This window comes from Oncorhynchus clarkii, chromosome 32 (genome assembly GCF_045791955.1).
Source record: "Oncorhynchus clarkii lewisi isolate Uvic-CL-2024 chromosome 32, UVic_Ocla_1.0, whole genome shotgun sequence".
In the NCBI taxonomy this organism is placed as follows: Eukaryota; Metazoa; Chordata; class Actinopteri; order Salmoniformes; family Salmonidae; genus Oncorhynchus; species Oncorhynchus clarkii.
Genome location: NC_092178.1, coordinates 9,587,379 through 9,601,728, shown reverse-complemented (window position 1 = coordinate 9,601,728; position 14,350 = coordinate 9,587,379). Strand labels below are relative to the sequence as shown.

Here is a 14,350-nt window from a genome sequence, read left to right as displayed (position 1 = left end):
ACTCAATCTGCACCGGGAGGAGCTAGCGAGCGAACTCAATCTGCACCGGGAGGAGCGAGCTAGCGAACTCACTCTGCACCGGGAGGAGCGAGCTAGCGAACTCACTCTGCACCGGGAGGAGCGAGCTAGCGAACTCACTCTGCACCGGGAGGAGCGAGCTAACGAACAAACTCTGCACCGGGAGGAGCGAGCTAACGAACAAACTCTGCACCGGGAGGAGCGAGCTAACGAACAAACTGCACCGGGAGGAGCTGGCTAACTCTGCACCGGGAGGAGCTGGCTAACTCTGCACCGGGAGGAGCTAGCTGGCTAACTCTGCACCGGGAGGAGCTAGCTGGCTAACTCTGCACCGGGAGGAGCTAGCTAGCGAACTCTGCACCGGGAGGAGCTAGCTAGCGAACTCAATCTACACCGGGAGGAGCTAGCTAGCGAACTCAATCTACACCGGGAGGAGCTAGCTAGCGAACTCAATCTGCACCGGGAGGAGCGAGCTAGCGAACTCAATCTGCACCGGGAGGAGCGAGCTAGCGAACTCACTCTGCACCGGGAGGAGCGAGCTAGCGAACTCACTCTGCACCGGCAGGAGCTAACGAACTCACTCTGCACCGGCAGGAGCTAGCTAACTCACTCTGCACCGGGAGGTGCTAGCTAACTCACTCACTCGGTAAGTAGAGTAGATGATGCATCACTCTCAAGAAGCAGTGTGTGGACTACCCCTGACAGGAACAAAATAAGAGATTCTAGGAACAAGAGATTAACATTGAGAAAATGAAGAATGATGTGGAGATATCTTTGTGCTAGAGAGCTGTGCCGGGGCAGGTTTTGGCTGTGTGTTTGTGAGAGAGTGTGTTTTAGATCATTTTTACTTTGAGGTGTTTTTATTTCTTCCATTGTGAAGCTGCTTTGCTTTGTCAGCGATACTGCTGCGTCACACACCGGCTACCCATCATGCAATGCTCTACCGTTCCTCCATCGAGCATCACAGCTGGTTCCGTGTGTGTCAGCCTTCAGTTTATTCAATATTTAATTGGTACATTTAATTACGTGTTTGAATCGTGTTCATTGTCGCTCTCATTCTCTCGTCTAGGATCGCTCGGAATGCTCCCATGATGCTCTCTGTGTTCTAAAGCCCATGGTGCTTTGTGCTCTAACACCCGTAATCCATCTTGTTTAACTTCCTGTCCCCGCCTCTGCTCCCTTCCCAACCAATGGTCTTACGGCTCCTCCCCCCTATTTCCAATTCCTCCTCCTCATTGGTGCAGGATCTCAGTCTGCTACCATCGTTGGTGGTAAGAATCTAACGTCTACTACCTGTTACCCTCACCCCCCCCTCTCACCCTTCACCCGTTCTCCCCCTCCTCCCCCCTCCTCCCCTCTCTCACCCTTCACCTGTTCTCCCCCTCCTCCCCCCTCATCCCCTCTCACCCTTCACCTGTTCTCCCCCTCCTCCCCCCTCACCCCCTCTCTCACCCTTCATCCGTTCTCCCCCTCCTCCCCCCTCCTCCCCTCTCTCACCCTTCACCTGTTCTCCCCCTCCTCCCCCCTCATCCCCTCTCTCACCCTTCACCTGTTCTCCCCCTCCTCCCCCCTCACCCCCTCTCTCACCCTTCACCTGTTCTCCCCCTCCTCCCCCCTCACCCCCTCTCTCACCCTTCACCTGTTCTCCCCCTCCTCCCCCCTCACCCCCTCTCTCACCCTTCACCTGTTCTCCCCCTCCTCCCCCCTCATCCCCTCTCACCCTTCACCTGTTCTCCCCCTCACCCCCCCTCTCACCCTTCACCTGTTCTCCCCCTCCTCCCCCCTCATCCCCCTCCTCCCCCCTCATCCCCTCTCTCACCCTTCACCTGTTCTCCCTCTCCTCCCCCCTCACCCCCTCTCTCACCCTTCATCTGTTCTCCCCCCCTTCATTTGTTCTCACCCTCCTCACCCCCTCTCTCCCCCTTCATCTGTTCTCACCCTCCCCTCTCACCCTCCTCCCCCCTCACCCAAGCTGGTCACCTAAAGCTCCACCCCCTCTCTGGCTGAAGCATGCTGGGACTTTTAGTTCAAACTAAAACATGGCTGTCTGCCTTCTTATGACTCCTTACTCTCTGAGCTGAGGCCTGTGTCTACCTGTTAGGAGGGAGCTGGGGCCTGTGTCTACCTGTTAGGAGGGAGCTGGGGCCTGTGTCTACCTGTTAGGAGGGAGCTGGGGCCTGTGTCTACCTGTTAGGAGGGAGCTGGGGCCTGTGTCTACCTGTTAGGAGGGAGCTGGGGCCTGTGTCTACCTGTTAGGAGGGAGCTGTGTATTCTAGTATGGTCTGTGTATTCTAGTATTGGTTTGTGTATTCTAGTATGGTCTGTGTATTCTAGTAGGGTCTGTGTATTCTAGTAGGGTCTGTGTATTCTAGTAGGGTCTGTGTATTCTAGTAGGGTCTGTGTATTCTAGTTAGTATGGTCTGTGTATTCTAGTTAGTATGGTCTGTGTATTCTAGTTAGTAGGGTCTGTGTATTCTAGTTAGTAGGGTCTGTGTATTCTAGTTAGTAGGGTCTGTGTATTCTAGTTAGTAGGGTCTGTGTATTCTAGTTAGTAGGGTCTGTGTATTCTAGTTAGTATGGTCTGTGTATTCTAGTTAGTAGTGTCTGTGTATTCTAGTTAGTAGTGTCTGTGTATTCTAGTTAGTAGTGTCTGTGTATTCTAGTTAGTAGGGTCTGTGTATTCTAGTTAGTAGGGTCTGTGTATTCTAGTTAGTAGGGTCTGTGTATTCTAGTTAGTAGGGTCTGTGTATTCTAGTTAGTAGGGTCTGTGTATTCTAGTTAGTATGGTCTGTGTATTCTAGTTAGTATGGTCTGTGTATTCTGGTATAGTCTGTGTATTCTGGTATAGTCTGTGTATTCTAGTAGGGTCTGTGTATTCTGGTATAGTCTGTGTATTCTAGTAGGGTCTGTGTATTCTGGTATAGTCTGTGTATTCTGGTATAGTCTGTGTATTCTAGTAGGGTCTGTGTATTCTAGTAGGGTCTGTGTATTCTGCGTGTGTGTGGTGAAATATATCAAATTAATCTGTTTCAGTTGTGTAGTGAAGAGGTTTTTCTCACTCGGGTCACATGACCTGCTCTTTCCATACATTTGACTTTCACACCTGTTCTCGTCTGTCTTTGAGGTAGGTAGGACAAGAGGTCGGCCGATTATGATTTTTCAACGCCGATACCGATTATTGGGGGACCAAAACAAGCCGATACCGATTTAATCGGCCAATTTTGTAATGAAATGTTTTTTTGTAATAATGACAATTACAACAACACTGAATGAACACTTATTTTAACTTAATATAATACATCAATCAAATCAATTTAGCCTCAAATAAATAATGAAACATGTTCAATTTGGTTTAAATAATGCAAAAACAAAGTGTTGGAGAAGAAAGTAAAAGTGCAATATGTGCCATGTATGAAAGCTAACGTTTCAGTTCCTTGCTCAGAACATGAGAACATATGAAAGCTGGTGGTTCCTTTTAACATGAGTCTTCAATATTCCCAGGTAAGAAGTTTTAGGTTGTAGTTATTATAGGAATTATAGGACTATTTCCCTCTATACCATTTGTATTTCATTAACCTTTGACTATTGGATGTTCTTATAGGCACTTTAGTATTGCCAGTGTAACAGTATAGCTTCCGTCCCTCTCCTCGCTAGTTCCTGGGCTCGAACCAGGAACACAACGACAACAGCCACCACCAAAGCAGCGTTACCCATGCTAGCAAGGGGAACAACTACTAGAAGGCTCAGACCAAGTGACATTTGAAACGCTATTAGCGCGCGCTAACTAGCTAGCCATTTCACTTCGGTTACACCAGCCAAATCTCGGGAGTTGATAGGCTTGAAGTCATAAACAGCGCAATGCTTGAAGCATTGCGAAGAGCTGCTGGCAAACGCACTAAAGTGCTGTTTGAATGAATGCTTACGAGCCTGCTGCTGCCTACCACCGCTCAGTCAGACTACTCTATCAAATCATGGACTTAATTATAACATAACACACAGAAATACGAGCCTTAGGTCATTAGTTTCCGGATTTGACCATATCATCTCGAAAACAAAACGTTTATTATTTCAGTGAAATACGGAACCGTTCGGTATTTTATCTAACGGGTGGCATCCATCAGTCTAAATATTCCTGTTACATTGTACAACCTTCAATATTATGCCATAATTACGTAAAATTCTGGCAAATTAGTTCACAACGAGCCAGGCAGCCCAAACTGTTGCATATACACTGACTCTGCGTGCAATGAACGCAAGAGAAGTGACACAATTTCACCTGGTTAATATTGCCTGCTAACCTGGATTTATTTTAGCTAAATATGCAGGTTTAAAAATATACACTTCTGTGTATTGATTTTAAGAAAGGCATTGATGTTTATGGTTAGGTACACATTGGAGCAACGATACGCACCGCATCGATTATATGCAACGCAGGACAAGCTAGATAAACTAGTAATATCATCAACCACGTGTAGTTAACTAGTGATTATGATTGATTGATTTTTATAAGATAAGTTTAATGCTAGCTAGCAACTTACCTTGGCTTCTTACTGCATTCGCGTAACAGGCAGTCTCCTCGTGGAGTGCAACGTAATCAGGTGGTTAGAGCGTTGGACTAGTTAACCGTAAGGTTGCAAGATTGAATCCCCCGAGGTGACAAGGTAAAAATCTGTCATTCTGCCCCTGTACAAGGCAGTTAGACCATAAGAATGTGTTCTTAACGGACTTGCCTCGTTAAATAAAGGTTAAATAAAGGTTAAATAAAGGTTAAATAAAGGTGTAAAAAACAACAACATTGGCGTCCAAAATGACCGATATCCGATTGTTATGAAAACTTGAAATCGGCCATTCCGATTAATCGGTCGACCTCTAGTTAGGACATCACAAAACTCAAGCATGTGTAGATCTGTGTCAGTCACAAGGCATTATGGGCCGTGGTATATTGTACTCCATGTCATCATTTGGGAATTAGCAAACGACCCACCGAAATGATGACGGTCCCAAGATGGCCGCCAAAGCTGGTCCTCTGAGTCTGGCTGAAAACAACTCCTAACCCTGGAATCAAAATGGCTAAAGGTCCATGGAGTCCATTCACCATGTTCCTACACACATCTAGTCCCTTCTGATCTGCTAACCAGACCTGGGTCAATAATACACTCAAATACTGTCAAAGACTTTAGTTACACTTGGGAATAATATTTCCAAAAGGTAAAAGCTCCCAAGCTAAGTCAAGCGCACCTCGTACTTCTAAGTGTTTGACGTATGTATTAAATTGAACCCAGATCTGATGCCGACATGGTGATGGTGCTAGGGGATGTTGTTGTGCCGTAGACAACAGGGTCTCATGACCAGTGTGTGTTCTGTGTTTGTAATTCTCCCTCCCTGTCTCTCTCTAGCCGGCAGTCGGAGTGGTTCCCCGGGTCGCGTCCTGACCAGCACCGCTCTGAGTACGCTGGGTTCTGGAGCCCAGAGGGTCCTAGCTGGTGCCGGAGGGAGACGTAGCCGCATCCCCCGCAGCCAGGGCTGCTCACGAGACTCCTCCCCTACACGCCTGTCTGTCGGTGAGTAGAGCTCACACACCCCAAGCCGGTCCCCAAGCCGGTCCCCAAGCCGCCACCTCTTCCTTATTCCACAGGATGTATTCATTTTTATCTTTGTTATTTCTAAACCAATAAAATCATCCCCTCCCCCATTGTCCTGCTTCTGTTTGTTCCTGCTCACGCCTGATTGGCTAACGCCAAGAGATTGACAGCTCTCTCTCTCACACACACTGCGTTTCTGTGTGCATCTCACTCTGGCCTCCTACCTTTTATCGTTGTCATGACAACTTGATCAATCCCCACCAATCGCATGCTTCCCTTATCACCGCATGGTTTGTGATGATGTCACAGATCAGTCCATTAGTTTCTCCCAACAACTTTGAAAGCAGGAACTCTTTTAATGCTGAACTCTATTTTACTCCCTCTGTCTTTCTCCTCTCCTTCCTCTCCTTTCTCCTCTCCTTCCTGTCTTTCTCCTCTCCTTCCTGTCTTTCTCCTCTCCTTCCTGTCTTTCTCCTCTCCTTCCTGTCTTTCTCCTCTCCTTCCTGTCTTTCTCTTTCTTCCTTCTCCTCTCCTTTCTCATCTCCTTCCTTCCTTTCTTCCTTTCCTCCCTCTTTCTCCTCCTTCCTTTCTTCCTTTCCTCCCTCTTTCTCCTCTCCTTCCTTTCTTCCTTTCCTCCCTGTCTTTCTCCTCTCCTTCCTTTCCTCCCTGTCTTTCTCCTCTCCTTCCTTTCCTCCCTCTTTCTCCTCTCCTTCCTCCGTCATCTCTAGCTCCCTCCAGTGTTAGTTCCATCTACAAAGCAACGAGCAGAGGAGGTAAGAACTCTCCGACTCATCCCTCTAACAACTCCACCTCTGCCTGCATCCCTCCACCCCTCATCTTCATGTCTCTCTATATACATCCCTCCACCTTTCATCTTCATGTCTCTCTATATACATCCTCCATCCCTCCATCTATATACATCCCTCCATCTATATACATCCCTCCACCCCTCATCTATATACATCCCTCCATCTATATACATCCCTCCATCTATATACATCCCTCCACCTCTCCATCTATATACATCCCTCCACCCCTTATCTTCATGTCTCTCTATATACATCCTCCATCCCTCCATCTATATACATCCCTCCACCCCTCATCTATATACATCCCTCCATCTATATACATCCCTCCATCTATATACATCCCTCCACCCCTCATCTATATACATCCCTCCATCTATATACATCCCTCCACCCCTCATCTATATACATCCCTCCATCTATATACATCCCTCCACCCCTCCATCTATATACATCCCTCCATCTATATACATCCCTCCATCCCTCATCTATATACCTCCCTCCATCTATATACATCCCTCCATCCCTCATCTATATACATCCCTCATCTATATACATCCCTCATCTATATACATCCCTCCATCTATATACATCCCTCATCTATATACATCCCTCCATCTATATACATCCCTCCATCTATATACATCCCTCCATCTATATACATCCCTCCATCTATATACATCCCTCCATCTATATACACGCCTCCACCCCTCCATCTATATACATCCCTCATCTATATACATCCCTCCATCTATATACATCCCTCCATCTATATACATCCCTCCATCTATATACATCCCTCCATCCCTCCATCTATATACATCCCTCCACCCCTCATCTATATACATCCCTCCATCTATATACATCCCTCCACCCCTCATCTATATACATCCCTCATCTATATACATCCCTCCATCTATATACATCCCTCCACCCCTCATCTATATACATCCCTCATCTATATACATCCCTCCATCTATATACATCCCTCCACCCCTCATCTATATACATCCCTCCATCTATATACATCCCTCCACCCCTCATCTATATACATCCCTCCATCTATATACATCCCTCCATCTATATACATCCCTCCATCTATATACATCCCTCCACCCCTCATCTATATACATCCCTCCATCTATATACATCCCTCCACCCCTCCATCTATATACATCCCTCCATCTATATACATCCCTCCATCTATATACATCCCTCCACCCCTCATCTATATACATCCCTCCATCTATATACATCCCTCCATCCCTCATCTATATACATCCCTCATCTTTATACATCCCTCATCTTTATACATCCCTCATCTTTATACATCCCTCATCTCTATACATCCCTCATCTCTATACATCCCTCATCTATATACATCCCTCCATCTATATACATCCCTCCATCCCTCCATCTATATACATCCCTCCACCCCTCCATCTATATACATCCCTCCATCCCTCCATCTATATACATCCCTCCATCCCTCCATCTATATACATCCCTCCACCCCTCCATCTATATACATCCCTCCACCTCTCCATCTATATACATCCCTCCATCTATATACATTTAGTCAGCCACCAATTGTGCAAGTTCTCCCACTAAAAAGATGAGAGAGACCTGTAATTTTCATCATATGTACACTTCAACTATGACAGACAAAATGAGGGGAAAAAATATCCAGAAAATTACATTGTAGGATTTTTAATTAATTAATTTGCAAATTATGGTGGAAAATAAGTATTTGGTCAATAACAAAAGTTTCTCAATACATTGTGACTGGAGGGATGTATATAGATGGAGAGGTGGAGGGATGTATATAGATGGAGGGATGTATATAGATGGAGAGGTGGAGGGATGTATATAGATGGAGGGGTGGAGGGATGTATATAGATGGAGGGATGTATATAGATGGAGAGGTGGAGGGATGTATATAGATGAAGAGGTGGAGGGATGTACAGTGCCTTGCGAAAGTATTCGGCCCCCTTGAACTTTGCGACCTTTTGCCACATTTCAGGCTTCAAACATAAAGATATAAAACTGTATTTTTTTGTGAAGAATCAACAACAAGTGGGACACAATCATGAAGTGGAACGACATTTATTGGATATTTCAAACTTTTTTAACAAATCAAAAACTGAAAAATTGGGCGTGCAAAATTATTCAGCCCCCTTAAGTTAATACTTTGTAGCGCCACCTTTTGCTGCGATTACAGCTGTAAGTCGCTTGGGGTATGTCTCTATCAGTTTTGCACATCGAGAGACTGAAATTTTTTCCCATTCCTCCTTGCAAAACAGCTCGAGCTCAGTGAGGTTGGATGGAGAGCATTTGTGAACAGCAGTTTTCAGTTCTTTCCACAGATTCTCGATTGGATTCAGGTCTGGACTTTGACTTGGCCATTCTAACACCTGGATATGTTTATTTTTGAACCATTCCATTGTAGATTTTGCTTTATGTTTTGGATCATTGTCTTGTTGGAAGACAAATCTCCGTCCCAGTCTCAGGTCTTTTGCAGACTCCATCAGGTTTTCTTCCAGAATGGTCCTGTATTTGGCTCCATCCATCTTCCCATCAATTTTAACCATCTTCCCTGTCCCTGCTGAAGAAAAGCAGGCCCAAACCATGATGCTGCCACCACCATGTTTGACAGTGGGGATGGTGTGTTCAGCTGTGTTGCTTTTACCCCAAACATAACGTTTTGCATTGTTGCCAAAAAGTTCCATTTTGGTTTCATCTGACTAGAGCACCTTCTTCCACATGTTTGGTGTGTCTCCCAGGTGGCTTGTGGCAAACTTTAAACAACACTTTTTATGGATATCTTTAAGAAATGGCTTTCTTCTTGCCACTTCCATAAAGGCCAGATTTGTGCAATATACGACTGATTGTTGTCCTATGGGCAGAGTCTCCCACCTCAGCTGTAGATCTCTGCAGTTCATCCAGAGTGATCATGGGCCTCTTGGCTGCATCTCTGATCAGTCTTCTCCTTGTATGAGCTGAAAGTTTAGAGGGACGGCCAGGTCTTGGTAGATTTGCAGTGGTCTGATACTCCTTCCATTTCAATATTATCGCTTGCACAGTGCTCCTTGGGATGTTTAAAGCTTGGGAAATCTTTTTGTATCCAAATCCGGCTTTAAACTTCTTCACAACAGTATCTCGGACCTGCCTGGTGTGTTCCTTGTTCTTCATGATGCTCTCTGCGCTTTTAACGGACCTCTGAGACTATCACAGTGCAGGTGCATTTATACGGAGACTTGATTACACACAGGTGGATTGTATTTATCATCATTAGTCATTTAGGTCAACATTGGATCATTCAGAGATCCTCAATGAACTTCTGGAGAGAGTTTGCTGCACTGAAAGTAAAGGGGCTGAATAATTTTGCACGCCCAATTTTTCAGTTTTTGATTTGTTAAAAAAGTTTGAAATATCCAATAAATGTCGTTCCACTTCATGATTGTGTCCCACTTGTTGTTGATTCTTCACAAATAAATACAGTTTTATATCTTTATGTTTGAAGCCTGAAATGCGGCAAAAGGTCGCAAAGTTCAAGGGGGCCGAAATACTTTCGCAAGGCACTGTATATAGATGGAGAGGTGGAGGGATGTATATAGATGGAGGGAACTTGCACAATTGGTGGCTGACTAAATACTTTTTTGCCCCACTGTACATCCTCCACCCCTCCATCTTCATGTCTCTCTATATACATCCTCCATCTTCATGTCTCTCAAAATACATCTGTCCGTCCCTCCACCTCTCTCGCCAACACTCATCTCACTCTCTCCATCCCCCTCCATCTCTCTCATACCTTTATGTCAGGCTGTTGCTCACCGACTCAAAATACCAGAATCCTCCTCTAACCTCTGAACTCATGGCTGTGTGTCATGGCGATGGGTTGCCATGGTATTCGTGGTGACAGTTTGCATTTTGCCACTAACCAATTGGCCGCAGATGTGAATGACGCGTCATAGGATCGGTGAAGCTTCATGGGTTCCCCATTACGCTTCCTTAGGCTGTGGTTAACTCTGATTGGTGCATGGGTGTCCTGGCTCTGGCCAATGAACAGTCAGGATGAGCATGATGCTTATTGGATAAAAACGGATCCTCCCCCCTCATCCCCCTCCTTCATCTGCTTCTCATTTCCTCCTCGTGTGTGTGTGTGTGTGTGTGTGTGTGTGTGTGTGTGTGTGTGTGTGTGTGTGTGTGTGTGTGTGTGTGTGTGTGTGTGTGTGTGTGTGTGTGTGTGTGTGTGTGTGTGTGTGTGTGTGTGTGTGTGTGTGTGTGTGTGTGTGTGTGTGTGTGTGTGTGTGTGTGTGTGTGTGTGTGTGTGTGTGTGTGTGTGTGTGTGTGTGTGTAAAACAAGCAGTAGGCTTGGACAGTATCCAGATTTCATACCGGCAATGGACACGAAGATCTATTTTCAAACCCCACTGACTGAGCCTCTGTAAATCGAAAGGTTAAGAATGCTAACAAGTACTTGTAAAATCACATAGCAAATGCTAACGAGCACATTGCGAACATCTTACGCAGTCTCTGGCATAAACTATTTGCAGAACAGACATCCCAGCTCATAAAGTTATACAAGTAACAAAAAAATGCTACTCACAGTTTGCTGCACATAACAAATATTAAACAGCAAGGCTGTTGATTCTCTGCTGTTACCAAGAGATGCTGGATTTTGCAAGAAGCTAACTAGCTACTAAATTAGCAAACCAATGCAGAGCATTTAGCTCATTGTAGACAGTTGACTGAATATCTATAAGATATCTAGCTGGCTAACATTTTAGTTGTGATTTTTATACTGTAACTAGATCACCCTGGCGCATGCTGCCTAACAGGAAGTGACTCACAAGGCTCCGGTCTCTCGTTGTGTGATTGTAAACAAACAATAATAACAATAATAACATATTGTACAAGTTGACTGCAGGTATTTACTTTAAAGTAGCTACAAATACTCAAATGTATGAAAAAATTAAATAAAAACATCAAATAAATAGTTTTTGACGAAAAACTATCCGGTATACTGCCCAAGCCTAGGGTGAAACGTGTCATTTCAGAGCCCAGCAGTCCTGCGCTCTCTAGGGCTGTGTCTCAACAGTCTGTGGCTTTCTCTGTAACACCCTGTACATTATTGAGACTCACCCATCGAGCCAGAAGAGCTGTGCACTTATTCAGTCCTGTCTATCAGTGTCACTCTATCGGTCTCTCTCTCCTCCCCACTCTCTCTCTTTTGCTCTATCTCTTTCCTTTTCTCCTTTGTCCTCTCTGTCTCTCTTTCTGCTTCCCTTACCCTCTTGTCTCCCCCCCCCGCCCGGTATATTATCATGGTACTGCAGCTCGGGGCAGTCGTATTCCTCGGCCCAGTATGAGTCAGGGCTGCAGTAGGGAGGCCAGCAGAGAGAGCAGCAGAGACACCAGCCCTGTGCGTTCCTTTACACCTCTGGGTGAGTAACACACACACATCATCGACACCATGTAGTCTCACACACACACACACACACACACACACACACACACACACACACACATCATCAACACCATGTAGTCACACACACACACACACATCATCAACACCATGTAGTCACACACACACACAAACACACACACACACACACACACATCATTGACACCACGTTTTAACACACAAACAAAACCATCATTATGGAACAACAAAACTGACCACCTTGCATACATTTGATCCAACGTCAACACATGCTAGGCTTTGGAGGTCGTTATTAGACTGTAGAGGCTTTGGAGGTCGTTATTAGACTGTAGAGGCTTTGGAGGTCGTTATTACACTGTGGAGGTCGTTATTACACTGTGGAGGCTTTGGAGGTCGTTATTACACTGTGGAGGCTTTGGAGGTCGTTATTACACTGTGGAGGCTTTGGAGGTCGTTATTACACTGGGGAGGCTTTGGAGGTCGTTATTACACTGTGGAGGCTTTGGAGGTCGTTATTACACTGGAAGCTTTGGAGGTCGTTATTAGACTAGAGGTAGAGGTTTTGGAGGTCGTTATTACACTGTGGAGGTTTTGGAGGTCGTTATTAGACTAGAGGTAGAGGTTTTGGAGGTCGATATTAGACTAGAGGTAGAGGTTTTGGAGGTCGATATTAGACTGTAGAGGCTTTGGAGGTCGATATTAGACTGTAGAGGCTTTGGAGGTCGATATTAGACTGTAGAGGTAGAGGCTTTGGAGGTCGTTATTACACTGTAGAGGCTTTGGAGGTCGTCATTACACTGTAGAGGTTTTGGAGGTCGTCATTACACTGTAGATTGCGTACCCAGACCAGCAGTGCAGGGAGCATGCCTCAACTCTAAGGTAGATTATGCCCAGCCGTTTAGACAACCTGGGCTATCTGATGGAATACTGTCAGCCGCTGTAGGGAAGTAGAACTCTTAGAGGGCTACTAACCTCACACACACACACAGAGTTGCTGCATGGTTCTGGGTCTCACTTTCTCTCACACGTAGTGCATGTTTTAACGGTGGGTGGGGGGCGGGGTGTTTCTACGTGTGTATGTGTTTCTACGTGTGTCTGTTTCGACGTGTGTGTGTGTGTGTGTGTGTTGATGGTTGCAGCATCGCGCCACTACTCTCGCTCCACCGGAGCTCTCCACACCGCCGACGCTTTAGGGGCCGCAGGTGAACAACGAGTACCTCTCTCTCTCTCTCTCTCCATCTTCTTGATTCCCTTCTCTTTTCCGTTCTCTAGATCTTCTGGTTATTTTTCTTTGTTCTCCTTCATCGCCTCTTCCTGGACCTCAAGCTTCCGCCACCCCGTTCAGTTGCCGCGACAACCATTTTGTCTCCATTCCAACGATGCATTTGTAGCTGTGTTTTCCCTCGCTCATCGATTTTCCTGATTTTTATCCCCACCTCCCATCGACACGGACATGCCCCCCCCGCACAGTGTCCTCTATGTATGTTTGTTTGTTTGTTTGCTTGTTTACTCCCATCATGCTTTGCATGGAAGTTCACAGCTCTTGGGGTCTAGGTTCATTTGGTTATTTATTCACCATACCATCTAGCTGGGGGGGGGGGGGGGGGGTTTGTGGTCGGGCAGGTTGGAGGGAGGTCTGATCTGGTGTAAGGGTGTGGGTGAGGTCGGTGGATGAGGTGGCTGAGAATGGGTGAGGGAGGGAGGGAAGAGGTTGGTGGAGGTGGGTGAGGTTAGGGGGTGGGGGTGGGTGAGGTGGGAGAGAATGGGTGAGGGAGGGAGGGAAGAGGTTGGTGGGGGTGGGTGAGGTTAGGGGGTGGATGAGGAAGAGAATGGGTGAGGGAGGGAAGAGTTTGGTGGGGGGTGGGTGAGGTCAGGGGGGTGGATGAGGAGGTGGAAGAGAATGGGTGAGGGAGGGAAGAGGTTGATGGGGTGAGGGAGGGAAAGAGGGACGCGGTAAGAGGTGGTAAGGGTAGGAAGAAGGTTGTTGGATGACGTTGGAAGGGATTGTGTGTTTGACTGCATCTATAACGTGCGTCTCTCTCCTCCCTCCAGGGGCAGGGTACAGTATCAGTCAATCCAGTCATCTGTCATCGTCAGTCAGCACCATGAGAGTCCTCACTGGATCTGATATAGAGGAGGCCCTCGCTGACGCCCTGGTACACACACACACACACACACACTAACTCAAGGTGGACTAACCCCCGGTTCCTCTGTCGTGGGGACTAACCCCTGGTTCCTCTGTCGTGGGGACTAACCCCTGGTTCCTCTGTCGTGGGGACTAACCCCCGGTTCCTCTGTCGTGGGGACTAACCCCCGGTTCCTCTGTCGTGGGGACTAACCCCCGGTTCCTCTGTCGTGGGGACTAACCCCCGATTCCTCTGTCGTGGGGACTAACCCCCGGTTCCTCTGTCGTGGGGACTAACCCCCGGTTCCTCTGTCGTGGGGACTAACCCCCGGTTCCTCTGTCGTGGGGACTAACCCCTGGTTCCTCTGTCGTG

General features: G+C 46.6%; 2 protein-coding genes across 38 annotated transcripts in view; both read left to right on the top strand.

The window, feature by feature from the left end:
- The window catches only part of LOC139392150 (CLIP-associating protein 2-like), a 117,476-nt gene that overhangs the window by 80,341 nt on the left and 22,785 nt on the right, over nucleotides 1-14,350 (top strand). For 9 of the 37 annotated variants that reach the window (XM_071139900.1, XM_071139883.1, XM_071139893.1 and 6 more), the window contains 6 exons: nucleotides 1,263-1,289; nucleotides 5,415-5,579; nucleotides 6,329-6,373; nucleotides 11,746-11,853; nucleotides 12,992-13,054; nucleotides 13,905-14,008. In XM_071139900.1, the coding sequence (XP_070996001.1) occupies nucleotides 1,263-1,289; nucleotides 5,415-5,579; nucleotides 6,329-6,373; nucleotides 11,746-11,853; nucleotides 12,992-13,054; nucleotides 13,905-14,008 (512 nt within the window). The remainder of the gene's footprint in view (nucleotides 1-1,262; nucleotides 1,290-5,414; nucleotides 5,580-6,328; nucleotides 6,374-11,745; nucleotides 11,854-12,991; nucleotides 13,055-13,904; nucleotides 14,009-14,350) is intronic. The other 28 variants (XM_071139898.1, XM_071139905.1, XM_071139899.1 and 25 more) reach the window with 9 other exon arrangements.
- On the top strand, nucleotides 6,876-7,827 carry LOC139392153 (guanine nucleotide exchange factor subunit RIC1-like; the record flags this gene model as incomplete). The annotated part of the gene is made up of 3 exons (XM_071139922.1): nucleotides 6,876-7,470; nucleotides 7,538-7,589; nucleotides 7,806-7,827. Coding segments are annotated over 3 exons (669 nt in total), but the record flags the coding sequence as incomplete, so codon positions are not given.